Below are 18,256 nucleotides of genomic sequence, written 5' to 3'. Positions count from 1 at the left end.
GCTAGCATATCCCAAACCTATCTCCTGAGCACAAACTGACCAAAGTGATATCAATCCCCCATCTAACTCCTGAATGTCAAATTGTAGTCTCTTACACTTCTTGTTAATGTAAAAAATTATTACTTTACTGTAACTTGTTACTAACATGTTTCTACACAACACTGTTGACCAGTGACATTATCAGATCTGTTCCCCTGCTATTCAGTGTTAAACAGACTCTATTTAGCCCCTCCTGCTACATGTCAACCAGCAACAAGCATTACCCGTGTCTTCCACTAGCATTGTAAGGGTACACAAAAGTCGTGGTTCGGTGCACAGCAGTAAAAATAGGGTTAGATGCATAGTCCATTTATTTTCATTTATTATGAACAGACGGTAGTGCAAGTGTCAAAGATGGACAAGACGGACACCATCCTCCTGCTAGGGACTGAGGTAGTATTTTGCCCACTGGCAGCTTTGGTAAACTAAAAAATAAGGAACATTTCTGTATTACAGTGTATGAACACTGAACAAACATGTCAACATGTCACAATAGGGCATAATAACATCTCTTATGCTATGACACTAAAAATATCTAATACGAGTTCACGTTCCATACAACAAGAGCAACACTGACATACCATCCTCGTCTTAAACACAACTCTCATACACGGCAATCAGATTGTTTTGCTGACCTCAGCATATGTTGCTCACGGCATACGGCTAAAGGTTTTCCGGCAGAACTCAAACTTGTGAACTTTGTTCCGCTTGCGTTACATGCATCAATCTACATACGTATATATATATTCTGCTTGTGGCTGCGTGCCCTCCACCGTGACCCCCGTACATGACGGTTTGGCACAAATGCACAAACCCTAGAGGCTCTCTGGCACGTGGTCCAAACTGCTGTTCTTTGTTCTGTGTTTTACTGAACATCCAACATGAATAGTACTTTCTGGTTAAAGGTATAGTAGGTAGCATTGTCAGTTGCTGTTTGTAAATACACAGCATTCAAAGTCTGCCCTTCCTCCCTGGCTCAACGCACGAGCGAATGAGAGGAAGAAGGAGAGGGAAAGAGAGCAGCGGTGGTCGAGCTAGCTAGAGTGTAAATAGAGAGATATTCTTAATAACACCACGAATTCAGGATCCAAATCAAATAAGAACATGATGAAAACCTCCATTTGCCCATCATAAAAACAATGATTCAAAACCTGCTCCAGTTTGACTTTTGCCTTGAATTCATCTGGCACTCCTCTGAGCTGCTCCTATTGCATCTTTGTATGCTGTGGAGCAGAAGCTCCTCCCAGGTGCTGTGCTTCTCTTCTGTCTCCCAAACAATGTTCCAACAGAGTTCAAGACCTCAATAGTTTTATCTGTTATGGGCAGAGCATAGAAATGCTCGACCAGTGTCACCAATGAACATATTTCTGTCTTGTGCTATGGTTCTGTGAGCTGATATCTCTTATGGAGATATTTGCAAATAGAACTGGGTGGTTCCGTTACTCTATGCATCATTGTTAACAGACATTTAAATCGGTGCTATTTCTCCAAATAGAAATGGGACTGGGCTTAAAGCAATGAGGGGCCTGGCTGGGGCACACACAATACAATTCAATATCTTTACTGAGCTGCCACTTCCAGTCAAGCCACATATTCTCCTCTACATATCCTGTCTCCATACTACTCTATTTCTAACTGTAGAAACTTCTCATTCCTTTCTCTATTGACTCTGCTTTGAGTTTGCAGTTTTCTTGTCTTCAACCTTTATCCTAAATGTCCTTGTGGACCTGCTCCTAAAACCTCAGCTGCTAAAACAAACACTCTAATCTCTAGGATACGATGCAATGATTGTAATCCATTATTCCTCACCATCATTTGCTTTCTTACATGTCACTCCTCTTACTCCTTTGAGCAAATTGCTAAATTTCTATTCAGTAAACCTGATGTATCTTGTACAGTATTGCCACATTCGTCTTTGGATGTAGACCATACTGCATTACTCCAGCTTCCACTCCAGGGGAACTGAGTGTCTTCCTCTACGTGCAGCAGATGTGCTCATCTTCCCACCTGATCTGTTTTGCATATTGTTATTAGAGGAGAAATCAAATTTGATATGGTTGTGCAGTCTCTGCTGACTGTGATGTTCTTTGCCTTTAAAGTTCTTTAGGTTCCATGTTCTTAGTCTCTGGTACAGGGTCATACTCACCCTCCTGTTGAGACTCTGACCTCCTTTCACAGTCCCCTTCTAAACACTTCGGGTGTGTTGATTCTTCACTGGGGTTGAGACATGTGACCCTAGGGGTTTCACATCCCTTTGTATCCTAGACTTCACCACGAAGAGGTCCAGTTTCTGCTACTATGGAGAATCAGTATCTCTCACAGGAGTGGGTGATATATTTACCCCTTTACAGTGTGTCAGGTGTCTTCACGGTGCTCTCTCTTAACTCGGACTGCTGTGGTTCAATAGAACTTGAAAACAGTCCATCCCATCTTGGAGAATGCTAGTCCTTCCTTTTGATCATCTTTTAGGAGACCAATCTCCCGGTTTCACAGGACTCTCCTCTCTTCGAGTTCTCTGCATGTGAAACAACACATTTCGTATCTTTTCTTTTTAACAGTTATGACATTTCTTCTTCTTCTATTTCTAATTCTGGATGCGATTGTTTGTCCATAAGTTCCCTCATAGCTGGAATATAATAAGGCCTGTCATAAAACAACTCAAATGGCGATAAACCTCTTGCAAAATGTGCATTTTCAATATTACTGGTGCTAAGCACTTCATCCAGTTTATGCTATTTTATACCATTTTTATTCTGCTATTTCATTAATGCTCTTTCACATTCATTTACATCAACACTGTGATTATTGTACCGTAAATGCTCTTATTCTGTCTAATGTTTTATGTTTTTGCAGTGAAGCAGTGAGGCTGCAATTCTTATTATTATTATTATCCTTTACTAACATTACCCTATTTTACAGTTCATTTAGCTGTAAACACTTTAGCTACTGTCATAGTGTCTACTGTATGTGTTGAAACTACTTCAACACAATTTATATATGTCTATTATCATTAAACAATATTATTTCCTTCATATTTATTTAGTTCAATAAAATCCATGCATATGTGCTGAAATGGATATTCCTGAGTTGGCATTTGGCCTCTTTGGGGATGAAGGTTTAAAGCTACTGCGTCTAATTGTGAGGAGTAGTAAACTACTGTTCTATTCTTATCTCCATGTTTCTGTGTCAATACTGATGTCATAAAACCCCCCTTGCAGTCTGCTGTTTGAATAAAAGGTTTCTTATAATCTGGTAATGCTAAAACAAATGAGTTTACCAAAACTTTCTTTATCTACTTGAATGATTCATCAGCTGTTTCATTCCATATTATGTTATCAGATGCTGACATAGGGTTTTCATAAATCAGTTTTGACAGAGGATTGGTTAATAGTGCATAATTAGGCACCCAGCTACTACAGAACCAAATGCATTAATTCAAAATTACCTCTTACTTGTAGATACAAATTATTTATCTTTAAATCATTATTCTCCTGTTCTAATAACTTTTCCTTCTCTTCTCTTAACTCCTCTATTTCTCTTAATGCTTTACTTTCTTTTCCCACAATACCAACAACCAATTTCTCACAATCATTCACATTCAACCATCCTTCAAAATCATACTGTTTCTTCCAATGTCGTTATATATTCTCCATTACGTACATCTTTTCCTATCATGTACTTCAAATCCCCCACAAATTCTGATTTTTCGTCACAAATCTTCTTACTGCCTTGGCTTGTCATGTCTATGAATTCAATTGTCCTTTGGGACTCTGATAATATAGAAATGATCACCGTTAACATAGTTAAATGTTCATTGCCATTACCTCTGATAATATAGAAATGATCTCTGGTAACACAGAATTCAGCTGTTTCTTTAAAGTCTCCCTCTTAGCTTTTAAGACTCATTGCAATCATCTCTGATAATATCAAAATCATCTCCGATAATTACAGAAACCACAAAGAAAAATCAAAAGTACTTCACCTGTTATTTGAGTTGATCACTGATTCGTCTCTTTTTCGGAACTCGTCACTCCGTCCACTCTCCAGGGATAACCTGGCCTCTCAATTATCCAAATCGATATGAATGAACAGATCGAGGCTGAGGGCTTTTGATCAGGAAGTCCCAGACTTCCCCCGTACGGTTTCAGGTTCCCGTGTTGGAGAGCAGATGGAGGTTTTGAGCTCCGGCTCAAAGGACCAAGTATGTTGGAAAAATATTCCTAATAACACCACAAATTCAGGATCCAAATCAAATAAGAGTTTTAATCTATATTCTGGCAAGAAGGAGCTGAGTTTATACATACAAAGGATGATCAAACTCACACACATACAGATTGTAAGGCTGCCATGTGTTGCTTTCAGAAGCAACTGTCCCTGCCTCCATATTTATACTTAATTCAAAGGACAGGAAGTCATGAAGAGCTTCCAGGTCAGTCTTCCTTTGTTCACCCAAGATGGGGGTTTACTAATTCAGATTGCAGAGATCAAAAGGACCGAACCTATTCAGATCAGGTCGTCCTTGGTTTATTACTTGTTTACAGTAAATAACAGATGTACTGATCAATCAACTGCTTTGATTGATCTACAGTTGGTATACGGAGTTTGTGTGCTGATGCTTTGTTGTTGATATTATATTATAATATAATTATTTTATTATATTTGTTGATGTATATTAAGATTACGTCCTTGACGAAACCATTCGTGAAGCAACACCATGCTTATGGCTCTCCTCTTTTTTTCACTAAATCCAGCCATCAGTTTCTTGATAGAGACGGGGGCCCTGCTGCACTTCCCCGACACCAGCCACGGCCTGTGTACCCTTTACTTCCTGTGTCCTGTGTGGCTGTCAGAATGCCTGGAGAGGATCATGCACCTCAAGTCCTCTCGCTCTGTAGCCAGGAATGGAGTGATCCGAGCTGAAGACCTTAGGGTGAGACTCAGGATACCATTGGTAAAATGGAAACAATTCTGGACTTTCAGAAAAAATGATTTGGCTTTGTGAGTTGTTTTATGTGTTAATGATGATACTGACTTCCTATGGTGATATCTATGATGATGTCTGTTGTGCAGATGCTATTGGTAGGCACAGGGTTCACCCAGCAGACGGAGGAACAGTATTTCCAGTTTCTCGCCAAGTTTGAGATTGCTCTTCCTCTGGCCAATAACAGGTAAAATATTGTAAACAGGTAAAATTGATGCTCATTTGATACAAACGACAGTTCCCTGTACATTTTTGCTACACAGAGCATGCATAGCAGAAAGCCAATGATAGCAGAGGTCCTTCCCTAGGATTTCTTTTCTTTTGCTGCAAAGCTTGTGCTGTGGTTTATGCACCACACACTTCATTACATTCAAATCAAATCAAATCAAATTTATTTGTATAGCCCAATATCACAAATTATACATTTGTCTCAGTGTGCTTTACAGACTGTATAGGATACGACACCCTCTGTCCTTAGACCCTCGCATCGCACATGGAAAAACTTCCTAAAAGAAACCCCATAATTAAAGGGGGAAAAATGGAAGAAACCTCAGGGAGAGCAACTGAGGAGGGATCCCTCTCCCAGGACGGACAGACGTGCAATAGATGTCGTATGTACAGGATAAACAACATAGTACAAATACAACATTTGACAGAAAATGATGTTGTGCTGAAAAAGAGAAAGTTTGGATGAATCCAGGAAAATGTCAAAAAGGCTTAAGCATGCATGTCTCGTAACCATGCAGAACTCTCTCACATCCACCGTGCAGCTATCAGCCAGAATCACCATGGCAACCAACCCAAACACCTTATCAAAAACGTAGCAACCTTAGGCTATAGTGGGACTCACCATGCCCGCCCCATTAACTTCAATAGAAGTGCCACCAAAGTCTGGCACCAGTGCAAAAATCAAATACTGTCACTATGATGTAATGACCCTGCCTTCTTTTATAGTTTCCTTGCTCTGAACACCATAAAAACTGCCTAGTAACCACCTCATGATGCCCTAACAAACACCTACTAAAACAATAGCAACTGCCTGGAAAGCCATAGCAACCACTTAGTAACCATCACACACACCCTAGTAAAAAGCTAATAACATCCTGGCAACTCCCTTGAACACAATTATCACCCTACCAAACACTTAGCGACCAGCCAACTACCACATAGGAAACATTTCACACACCATAGCAACTACGTAGCATTAATTTGCTACATACCTCACAATTAGCTATGTCTCAACAGGTAGCAAAACATAAGCTTCAAGTTAAAAATTTGAAGTCGAAGTTAATGTGAAAGCAATCTGCTAACATCAAAGAATTCCTGACACTAGCGCCAAGCAGCAAGCATAACTAAAGTTTCTTCAAATATTTTCGTAAATTTGCTCTTTATAATTTCTCTCCTCTTGGTGTAGCTATTTGCTGCCCCACCTTCTACCCCCCAAGCCAGCTATGGACATCCATGGCTTCCTTCAGCAGACCAACAACACCCTTCAGCGCCTCGTCCAGATGAGCTTTGTTCCTGCCGGATTTTGGGAGCGTTTTATTGCCAGGATGCTCATCAGCCTCACAGAGATGGACCTGCAGGTACTGAAACCAGCAGATTCTTATCATTCATCTGTTGTACTTACACACTTTTTACATTCATGGCCTGAAATTGTGTGTCTGTGCAGTCATTTGAGCCCAAAAGAAACACCAGGAGCCAACGCAGCAGGAACTCTGTGATCTACAGCTTTGCTGGAACCCAACAAAAGAACCGTTGCAGCACCTTCAGAGTCCGACGCAGCCAGACCATATACTGGAAGGAGGGGCTGCTGGTCACTTTTGATGGAGGTTACCTCAGGTCAGAGCTGGGGCTAGAACAATATGGGCAGTTAAATGCGGCAAATGCTTCAGTGAGGAAATGAAGAGTGAGAAATTAAACAGTGTGGAGTCTCAGAGCCTCAGAAAGGAGCCAGTTCTGAATGGAGATAAGCAGACTTAAGTCCAAACCTGTGGAGAAAAAACAGCAGGTTAGAGGTAGTATTAAGTCAACTTTAACAGTATAGTGGTTCACAGAAAGTGGGAAGGTTCCACAGTTAAACCTGGAAATTTCAGAGGATTTCTGACAAATTGTCTTTTTGAGAAAGTCTTGAACAATAACAACAAATCTTTGTTCAGAATATGCACCTAACACGATACTGTGTGTCCTAATGTCTTATGCCTGCTGAAATGCAATATCTTCACCTATATTGCCAAGCTGAAGTATTTTCATTTCATTGCTGATAATTCAATTTTCAGTTTCAGTTTTTTCAATATAGAGGAGATGGTGCTCCAATAGTTCAAATTTCCAGTGGTGGGCCGTCAGCGCCAGCAAGGCCTTCTCTGCTGGTCTAAACATCATCAGAATATAAATTTAATTTTGATATATTTTTTCCACAAATATGTATTCAATTATTCCCCATAGTCTATTCTCTTCATTTCATAGCTTTCCTCTTGGTTGCGCTGCTTCCAGCCTCAGATCGAGATTTGGAGGGCTGGCCTTTATGTTAGAGCTTTTATCCAATCATATTTCAGCCATAATGTGTTGCCAGGGTCCAAGAAATCTGCCCTTAGGCCTTCAGAATCAACAGTGCGGGCGCCTGTCGCTTAAAGTGAACGGAGACAAAACTGTGTCGTTAACCAATCAGATTTCGAGTTTGGGACACAGGGGCCAGCTAGCAGGCGTACGATAACGTCAGCACGTCCACGTCTTTTGATTGGATACGCACTATTGAGAGGCAGAGCTATGCAGAGCTAGCAAACTGAACTTGAACGATCTAATTTAGATTTCTACAAGCTGTTTTTTTTCAACCCACAATGGCTGAAGGAGGAGAAGAGATCGATTAGGTTGCAGATATAATTACAACACCATTTTCAAGACGAACTTTTCAAGAAAAGCTAGACATCGTGAGAAGAGAACGGCCAACCCCGATGCTAGCGAGCCTATCACAGGGTTTGTCCGCCACTTTCAAATCACTAACTACGAGCGGTACCCCTGGCTCACAGCCTCCGAGAGGCACTGCAAATTGTACTGCTGGGAATGCCTGCTATTTACAACCGATCGATGTGGTGTTTGGAGCCACACAGGGTTTGGAAACTTGAGTTGTCTAACCAAGGCAGCAACGAGACACCAAAGCACGGCTGGGCACTTACAAGCAACGGTGCTTTTGAAAACCTTTGGGACACCCGAGTGGATCTACAGCTCAACGAATAAGTGCGCAGGAAAACGGAGCTCCACAACGAAAGGGTGAACAAAAATAGGGAAATGCGGATTTATTGATTATAAATACTTCGGAAATATTAATATAACTCTGTTGTACTTGACTATGTTAAGGTGATGCAACACCCGATTATACTGTGTTTCTGTCTAAATGTATAATTTCTAGAGCCATGGCGTCATAATGATGGTATTAAGAGGTGGAATAATTCAGGTAGGACTGTGTAGAACATCACTGAAGGCCTAGGTGGGAAATGCACGGCCCGCCACTGCTCATTTCCCATATGTATCACAGCAGTTATTTTTATGTAATTTGAGTAATTTATTATGAAGCCTAATACACAAAATGAGAACATACTTTAAATCTTAAATGAATGCAACTGATAAAAGGGAAGAGAACATGTAATGTTGAACTGCCTCTTGCTGCTCCACATAAGCTTCTGTGTAAATGGTGAATTGTGAAATGGTGAAAGCAGGTAAAACTTGGACAGGTAAATGAGGCGGTGACGTGTGTTTGTGTTTCTGCAGTGTGGAGTCATCAGATGTCAACTGGAAGAGAAAGAAGAGCGGAGGCATAAAGATCATCTGCCAGTCAGAGATAAGAGATTTCTCTGCCATGGCCTTCATCACAGACAATGTGAACTCTCTGATTGAGCAGTGGTTCCCTGGTCAGTGCACTGCTTTGTTTATGTGAACACAGTAACCCAGCTGTTCAGTGTGCTGACTTTCAGCTCTCGATGTTTGCTTGGAGACTTGTTACCTTTGTCTCGGAGTAGATATAAATATAATTATTTTCAAAAAAGTCTTTATTTGGTATCCAAAAGGTTCCAAATGTTGGGTATCATATTGGCACCAATATTAGAGATTCAAAGATGCTCAGCCCTATAAAACACAGTTTGAGAAGCTGCACATATACAACAATTCAATGTTTCCATGCTAGAGCAATCAGTGTAATAAGAGAGTGGCCAGACTTTGTTACATTTTTTGGAGCTCACAGTGGTTCTTTTAGAATACTGGTCTCTGAGCTTGGTAAACACCCAGTCAGGACCAGGGTGGAGAAGTCATTAATTTGTGTCACGGATGAGGACAATTGGACATAACCTCAAGGAGCTTTACAGAACCTCCATTTGGATAAAGAAAATAATAGAAAAAAAACCTGTGGAGACTCTTGTCCACAGTCAGTTACAGAGAGGAGGTATAGTGTCACACACAGCTTTATTCACCACTGCCTTCCGGCTCTCACAGGTAACATTTACTTTACAGTTACAGCTGACAGGTCGCTCTCCTGTCCGCGGCTCTGCACTCTGCACTCTGCACTTTGCACTCTGCTGCTCTGCGGCTGCGCTGCGGCGTTGCGTCTTGGCTGAAGGAGGGTCCGTATCCTCTGGAACCCAGCCTACTGCAAGAGAACAGAACCAGGCCTTCACCATGCATTTATTATGTGACTGATTACCTGATACCGTTCAGCTGTCTGGCCTCCAGCTGGGACACTCCTGTCTCTCCCCAGCAGCCGGCGCCCTAACCACACCCCACTGCCACAAAACCTTTTACAAGCAAAAATGGAATGAACCTCATGAAGAGCAACTGAAGACGGATCCATCCCCAAGGACGGACAGACAAGCCATAGATGTCGAGTGTACCGAAAAGATAACATAATGAAGTTACAGTATGGACAATCCATCTGACAAGGAAGTAAACATAGAATGTCAATCAAATTGTATGTATATAGCCCAATATCACAAATTAGCCTTAGGGGGCTTTACAATCTGTACAGCATACAACACCCTTTGTCCTTAGACCCTCGCTGCTAACAAAAAGAAACTCCCCAAAAGAAACCCCAATTAATGTGGGAAAAAAGTGGAAGAAACCTCAGGGAGAGCAACTGAGGAGGGATCCAACAACCACAGCCAACAATAATAATAGCAACAACTCCAATATGACTAATAAAAGGATACCGACAATAACAACTATAAATATAGGATTCATTTTAATAACAACTTTAAGAATATAACAACGGCAACAGGCGCAGCCATGATCCATGATCCAGACGCAACCATTACATGTGGCAACCTGCAACACAAAAAGGGGATGCCGAGTTAGTAACTTTTATGGGACTTGAGTGCATACTAATAGAGAGTGAGAGAAGGAGAGAGGTATAAGTCCCCCTGCAGTCTAAGCATATAGAAGCATATCGAGGGACTGGTCCAAGCAAGCTTGAGCCAGCCCTAACTATAAGCTTTATCAAAGAGGAAAGTCTTTAGCCTACTCTTAAATGTGGAGAGGGTGTCTGCCTCCCGAATACAAACTGGGAGATGGTTCCAGAGTATAGGGTGTTGATAGCTGAAGGCTCTGGCTCCAATTGTACTTTTGGAGACTCTAGGAACCACAAGTAACCCTGTATTCTGGGAGCACAGTGAAGCTTATATGGGAGAAATATGATTTGTTTCCAAAGTTTTATTAGTACATGTGCCACACAATCTGGATCAAGTGGAGAGCCTGATAATAAGAAATTACAATAATCAGCCTAGAAGTACAAATGCATGGACAAGTTTTTCTGCGTTGTTTTGAGACAGGATGTGCCTGATATTTGCAACCTTTATGAAGATGAAAGAAGGAAGTCCAGAAGTTTGTTTTATGTGGGACTTAAAGAACATATCGTGATAAAATATAACCGAGATTCCTTACGATAGTGCTGGAGTTCAGGATAATGCCATCCAGAGTAACTTTATCTTTAGATAATGAGTAAATTTATTTGTAGAATATGAATCCAGGAGGATATCAAGCAGCTTCCAGGTAACCAGCTAGAGCAGGGGTGGGCAATTCATTTTTACAAGGGGCCACATTAGAAACCCGAGCTGTGTTGGAGGGCCGAATCAACAATAAATTTAACTTAATTCTGCTCTATATTCATTTTCTCCCATTGTAAAAAGCAGTACATTATATATTTTGATTAGCTGCTATTGGTAATCAAAAGAATAAGGATATTCTCTTCCAATAAATATATGAAATTGTGGAGTGGGTCAAATAGGAAAATACTCCTAGAGAAATAATAAACAGTAAAAACAATCATTACATCGTATGTGAAGATAAGCACTGAAATCTGGTTGAATGTCTGAGGTGGATATGCGCAGGACAGCTGACAGGTGATCATCAGTGATAGAGATCTGTATCTGGATTTGTTGAACTTCATCACTGAGAATGTTTGTTCACATATGTAGGTAGATCCAAAGAGGACCAGAATCTTCTGAGCATGTCTCCTCATGTGTGGAAAGTTCTCCTCTTTCAGGGAAGAGTAAAACTCAGGCAGTGAGACTGACCTAAAGTCCTCTGACAGAAGTGTGTCAGACTGCAGGTCAATTATCCACATTGCATGTAAATGGGGAAAAACCATGTGCATTTCATTCTCAACTGTTTTAAAGTCTTGAAATCGCCTCCAAAACTCACCATGCAGTGCTTCTAGCATGGATGAGTACCTGTGGAGGTGATCAGCTGATGGTGTGGCTTCCTTCAGTGTTGGCAAGTGGGTGAGAATGTTGTCCTCCATTTGGCTTGAGAAGCTGTAACTTTCTCATGAAAGCCTTCACTGCGCTGTACATTTCATGCACAAAAAGGCCCTTGCATTGCAGTTTGACATTTAGTTCATTCATTAGTGCAGTCACATCTCCAGCAAAACCAAGGTCTGCCATCCAGTCTGCATCTGAAAGCTATGGGACGTCTTTTCCTTTCTTCACACAGAAGTCTTGAATCTCTTCTCTCAGGTCCCACACTCTTTGTCCAGGCTGAGCCACCTGACAGCGGCATGGTAGCCTATGTCACGATGTTCAGTCTTATTTTCCTCAAAGTGCAACAAACTGTCTGTCACAGTGCTTGACATCAAACAAGCTCTTGCCCTGATGAAGTTAACTATTTTAGTTACAACATCAACAACATGGTTAATTTTTAGAACTGACTTACACAACACTTCCTCGTGTATTATACAATGCAAAAATACAATTTCTGTTCAGGGTTAATTTCTGACTCCTTTTCCCGCTCTTCATCAGACAAGTTCTTGAACGGCGACTCAAATTGTAATCCTTGAACACAGCGACCTGCGCACCACAAACTAAGCACACAGCTTTACCTTTGACTTCTGTAAATAAATCAATCTATCAATCTTTCTTATTTTGCCGTGAGCGAACATTTTGATGGCTAGCCGGCCAGCATTACGTAAATGTATATGTAAATAAAAAAAAACAGCACCCATTTCAAAATGACAGCAACTACAGTGCTACAGGGCGGTAGTTGTTTATGATGTGTCTCCACTGCATGGTACGGCATGGCTCTACTCACCTCGAGTCACCCTTTTTTGGTTTTCCATTAGGAAAAGCTGTGGATAGTACCTGGTACTTTGTACTTTTATTCGTACCGTCTCGGTCGATATTCCAAGCAAGCTGAGCTTACACTTAAAGGTGGCGTTAAAACACTGTTAATAAAATTAGTGTCGTGTTGCCAAGTATCAAGGATCCTGGAGGGGGCCTGGGAGTACGCCCATCCGGTCTACATGTGTTTTGTGGATCTGGAGAAGGCGTATGACCGTGTCCCCCGGGTGATACTGTGGGAGGTGCTGCGGGAGTATGGGGTGAGGGGGTCACTTTTGAGGGCCATCCAATCCCTGTACGCCCAAAGCGAGAGTTGTGTCCGGATACTCGGCAGTAAGTCGGACTCGTTTCCCGTGAATGTTGGCCTCCGACAGGGCTGCGCTTTATCACCAATCCTGTTCGTGATTTTCATGGATAGGATATCGAGGCGTAGTCGTGGAGGAGAGGGGTTGCAGTTCGGTGGCCTGAGGATCTCATCGCTGCTCTTTGCAGATGATGTGGTCCTTATGGCATCATCGGTCTGTGACCTTCAACAGTCACTGGATCGGTTCGCAGCCGAGTGTGCAGCGGTTGGGATGAGCACCTCCAAATCTGAGGCCATGGCTCTCAGCAGGAAACCGGTGGATTGCCTACTCCGGGTAGGGAATGAGCCATTACCCCAAGTGAAGGAGTTCAAGTACCTCGGGGTCTTGTTCGCGAGTGAGGGGACAATGGAGCGAGAGATTGGCCGGAGAATCGGAGCAACGGGGGCGGTATTAATATACCGGTCGATCTTCGTTCCTACCCTCACCTATGGTCATGAAGGCTGGGTCATGACCGAAAGAACGAGATCACGGGTACAAGCGGCCAAAATGGGTTTTCTCAGACGGGTGGCTGGCATCTCCCTTAGAGATAGGGTGAGAAGCTCAGCCATCCGTGAGAGACTCGGAGTAGAGCCGCTGCTCCTTTACGTTGAAAGGAGCCAGTTGAGGTGGTTCGGGCATCTAGTAAGGATGCCACCTGGGCGCCTCCCTAGGGAGGTGTTCCAGGCACGTCCAGCTGGGAGGAGACCCCGGGGAAGACCCAGGACTCGGTGGAGAGATTATATCTCCTCACTGGCCTGGGAACGCCTCAGGATCCCCCAGTCGGAGCTGGAGGATGTGGCCCGGAGAAGTGAAGATTGGGGTTCCTTACTGGAGCTGCTGCCCCCGCGACCCGATCCCGGATAAGCGGTAGACGATGGATGGATGGATGGATGGTGTTGCCAAGTCATAAATGTAGCCACGTTTATGGGAGCTGCTGAACACCAAGATTCTTGGCTGTCTGACTTTGCGAGATAGTTACTGTTACTTGATCAAACTGGTGTCTATGTCGAGTAGGGCCAGCATCACAGTTGTATCTGAGTTTAGGAGCAAGAAATTACTCAGCATCCAGTCTTTCACAGTAGACAAGCAGGCCTCTAATTTAATAAGTTGGGAATGATCATCCGCCTTTATAGACGCATACGACTGAATTATTAGCATTAGTGAAAATTGATTCCATAACTGCGTATACTTTGGCCAAGAGGTGAAATATAAAAAGAGAAAAGTATAGGGCTGAGAACAGAACCCTGAGATTCTCCATATTTCACATCTGACAATTTTTATGTCCGTATTAATAAAATAATTTATCTTACCTATCTTTTTGATAAGTAAGATTGTAACCACACAAGAGCCAGGCCAGAGACTTGTGTGCAAACAAAAAACAATCCATCTATCTGATCCAGTAGGAAAGGCTCCGAGGTAGAATCTGAATCCATAGTATGTAGGGGTGGGCTTTCTTTCTTTTCATGGTAAAACAGCAGATCATACTGTATTTACCTTGTGCAATTTGGAGCTTCTTTGGTTGAGATACAAGACAATGTATGATGTAGCTCTTCAACAGTTAAATCACCAATACAAAAGGTTAAAGTATCTGTTATATATGCGTATTTGATAAAAAGCAGAAGGTAAAAGACTGTGGACATACAAAGAGGTAGATATGAACTACAGCTCCTAATGTGTATTTATTGACATCCAATCACTGAGATTAAAATTCAGTGACCTGAACAGCTAACGGCGAGAGGAAGCTGAAGATGACGGAGTTGAAAAAACAGAAAACACAATCTGCAGTTAAAATCAGTTCACTTTTATCTGGGTCAATTGTGTGTGAATTCAGCAACATTGCTTCAACTGTCACCTCCACTGCGTTTTGAATTTGCTACCGATTCGCTCCTCTGACTGGCCTCTTCACCATGGCAACAGCGGCCATGGATATTTTTAGACCGACAAAACATGATTTCTCAGAAAAGAAGTTGAAATAGTTTAAATGGCTGGTCAGAGTGCTGTGTTAGGCAACATCAAGATTGTCGTGTAAAGAAAAAAGGAACATTTTAATTCTGGAACCAGCGGACCCTCCTAATTCACAATAATACTATATGTATGAATATGTATCTAAACATAAGGAAATTACCCATTTTATGAATCTAAAGAGGACATGTAACATGTATTTGTTATTATAACCTGAGTCACTCAATCACATTATAGCAGTAATCTTAAAACTGGGACGGGCACAAATCTATATAACCAGTTTTCAGCTCTCCAATAAACGACAGATCATGTATATGTCTTTCCTCTGTGTCCCCTCTTGTAGCTTTGACTGCCAGTGAGAGTGATGGGAGTCTCCTCATGGTGCAGTACTCTCCCTGTCCCCTCTGTGTCTCACTGGGCCAACAGAAGCAGGCTGAGCTCACAGCCAGCCTGGCCGACCCGGCCAGAGAAAAGGCAGCACATGGAGAAGATGACGGAGGAAAGGTTCATTACTTTAACATGGAGGACTGTGTGCTGGCTGCAGTGGAGAAGGAGCACATCATCTGTCCTCAGCACCCTGACCAGGCAGTCACCCTCCAGGAACTGGTCCCAGAGCTCTTCATGACTGACTTCCCTGCACGGTACCCTCTCACCATCTAATGCACCATTATATTTTACAGATTATATAGGTTGAGCTCTAGACGTTATAGACATTTTTCAGACATACTTTTCTGTTTGACAGAACAAATAAACTTCTCTTTTTTCATCAATACAGCTGTCTATACATACCAAGGAAAGGATCATACTTTATAAACAACTGCGACGCAGAGCTTCTTTTTAGGCTTCAGGGCTTCAAGGCTCCCACTTATGGAAGAAAGTGTAACTACATTGATTAAGGGTTGTGAGACCTCTTACTTTAGGTGCACAGCAGTACTGTGGCTGATTATTTCACTCAAGACCTGGCTCGTCATGTCTAACTCTGGTTGTGTAAGGAATTAATGTTAGATACACACTGATAGTCTTTTGATCATTTTAAGATTAGAAAAGTACTTATATTAGTATTATAATAGTATATGAAATTATTATTATATACAATATGTCTGCCTTAAATTAAATAAATCTTCCACTGACCCCCTGCTGCACCCGCTCAGACCGTTAGGGGTTTATTTTAGAAAGAGCCGGAAAGGCCTGTATACCTTTTAGTATTATACTTTAATGGCAGATGTGATGTCAAAACCAATCACTGTACAGAGTGAGACAGTCCTTCAACCAGAGCTGGGTGATTCACAGTACACACACACACACACACACACACACACACACAAACACACACACACACACACAGTCAGCTCCTCTCCAGGGCTTTGGCTGTGTAATGAGATTTGTTGCCGCTGTTGACGTGTTGATGTAATGTCAGGGTTCAAGGGTAACCACCACTCCTTCACACTTGCACATGAATATGTGTGTGTGTGGGTGGGCAGTCAGTTGTGCAAGGATATCGCTGTCTCTTTTAAGGTCCAGTGTGTTAGTTTAGTGGTATCTAGTGGTGAGGTTGCAGATTGCAATCAACTACATACCCCTACACTTACCCCTCCCTTTCCAAGTGTGTTGGAGAACTATGGTGGCCTTTAGGTAAATGTGAAAAGCCCTCTATAGAGCCAGAGTTTGGTTTGTCTGTTCTGGGCTACTGTAGGGACATGGTGGTGCAAAATGGTGGACTCGTGAAGAGGAACCACTAATTATGTAGATACGTATGAAGGGCTCATTGTGAGGAATCCTCAACCATTCTTATTCTACACTGGTGCAGCATGTAGGCACTGGCAGCAGCCCCTCCAAATATTATTACAATTTGACTCAAGCTCTTAATAAATGGAAGATGGATGTTAGTGTAAACACAAATGCCACCAACTAACCGTGGGGCGTGGCAAGGCTTGAGCCCTGATAGCATAACATGGACAAGTTTGTGACAGGGCTCCCAGGGGGGGCTCAAAAATATTCTTATCTACAAAAGGGGGGCCCTGCAGAAAAAGTGTGGGAACCACTGGGTTAGTGAACCATGAACATTTACATCGATTGTGTTACTAGAATTACACACACAGTTTAATATACATTGAGCACCAATTTTAAACAGTGGTCAAATTGTAACTATATTAAATATCTTATGAAATAATGGTCCACTTATAATCCATATGGAGATGACAATTTAATCTATTTTGATACTACACACCTGTAAAGTTTTGTAATGAAAAATTGGTCCAGGGGCATAAAACTGGGTGGGCGCAATATGACTCCAATCACAAGATGGAAGATTCTTTATGTTGTCCCTATGGTGGAAGTAGCACATTAAAGGTCTGTGAGCTAAGGATGATTGAGTGATAGACCAGACCGGCACCATCAACCACCAATTGTCAAGAATCGCGCGTCACATAAGAAGAGAAACAGGAAAATAAAAAGAAAGATACTTTAAACAAGAAATACTTTCACACTCAAATGTATTCAATCAAACCTGAACACAAACTTGGAGCTGGTTCCACTGGAGAGGAGCTGATGGCTGAAGGCTCTGCCTCCCATTGTACTTTTGGAGACTCTAAGAACCACAAGTAACTCTGCATTCTGGGAGTGCAGATAAGACAAGATGGTGCCTGACCATTAACAGCTTTGCAGGTGAAGAGAAGGATTTTATTCTGGATTTTATCAGGAGCCAGTGCAGAGCAGCTAATAAAGGAGTAATGTGATCTTGTTTCCTAGTTTTTGTCAGTACACATGAATACGCATTCTGAATCAACTGGAGAGTCTGAAGGGAATTATTGGGACAACCTGATATAAGGAATTACAATAATTCATCCTTGAAGTGACAAATACATGGACTAGTTTTTCTGTCGTTTTGAGACAGGATGTGCCTTATTTTTGCAAGTGTTAAGGAGATGAAAAAGGCAGTTTAATGTTGGAGTTAATGGACATAATGTGATCAAAGATAACTTGGAGATTCCTTGCAGTGATGCTGTAAGCCAAGTTAATGCCATACAGAGTAACTATATTTTTAGATAATGCGTTTCGGCGGCATTTTGGGTCAAGTACAATAACCTCAATTTGTCTGTGTTAAACATCAGAAAATTGCAGGTCATCCAGGTTTGTTTGTCCATTTGTTTCATCTGGCTCAATCGATAGATATTGTCTTTTTAATGCCTCCTCATTGGGTCTTTTCTCTTTTCCAAAAAAGCTCTTTAAAGACGTTTGTTTTCCACTCATTGTTGCTTGTGGGCTTAATTGTTTTGAAGTAAAGTATCACGTGACTGAGAAGAGCATCTTGACGTGTCAAGAGACATAGACGCACA

The 18,256-nt window shown here is 41.9% G+C and overlaps 1 protein-coding gene across 4 annotated transcripts in view; it reads left to right on the top strand.

Annotated features, from left to right (window-relative positions):
* Nucleotides 1-18,256, top strand: part of lrrk1 (leucine-rich repeat kinase 1) — a 74,461-nt gene that overhangs the window by 34,662 nt on the left and 21,543 nt on the right. For all 4 annotated transcript variants that reach the window (XM_029457266.1, XM_029457258.1, XM_029457273.1 and 1 more), the window contains 6 exons: nt 4,791-4,969; nt 5,110-5,207; nt 6,435-6,606; nt 6,693-6,862; nt 8,786-8,925; nt 15,265-15,562. In XM_029457266.1, the coding sequence (XP_029313126.1) occupies nt 4,791-4,969; nt 5,110-5,207; nt 6,435-6,606; nt 6,693-6,862; nt 8,786-8,925; nt 15,265-15,562 (1,057 nt within the window). The remainder of the gene's footprint in view (nt 1-4,790; nt 4,970-5,109; nt 5,208-6,434; nt 6,607-6,692; nt 6,863-8,785; nt 8,926-15,264; nt 15,563-18,256) is intronic.

Source organism: Cottoperca gobio, chromosome 3 (assembly GCF_900634415.1).
Source record: "Cottoperca gobio chromosome 3, fCotGob3.1, whole genome shotgun sequence".
Taxonomy (NCBI): domain Eukaryota; kingdom Metazoa; phylum Chordata; class Actinopteri; order Perciformes; family Bovichtidae; genus Cottoperca; species Cottoperca gobio.
The sequence above is the reverse complement of the archived record's forward strand: the minus strand, read 5'-3'. Positions and strand labels throughout refer to the sequence as shown.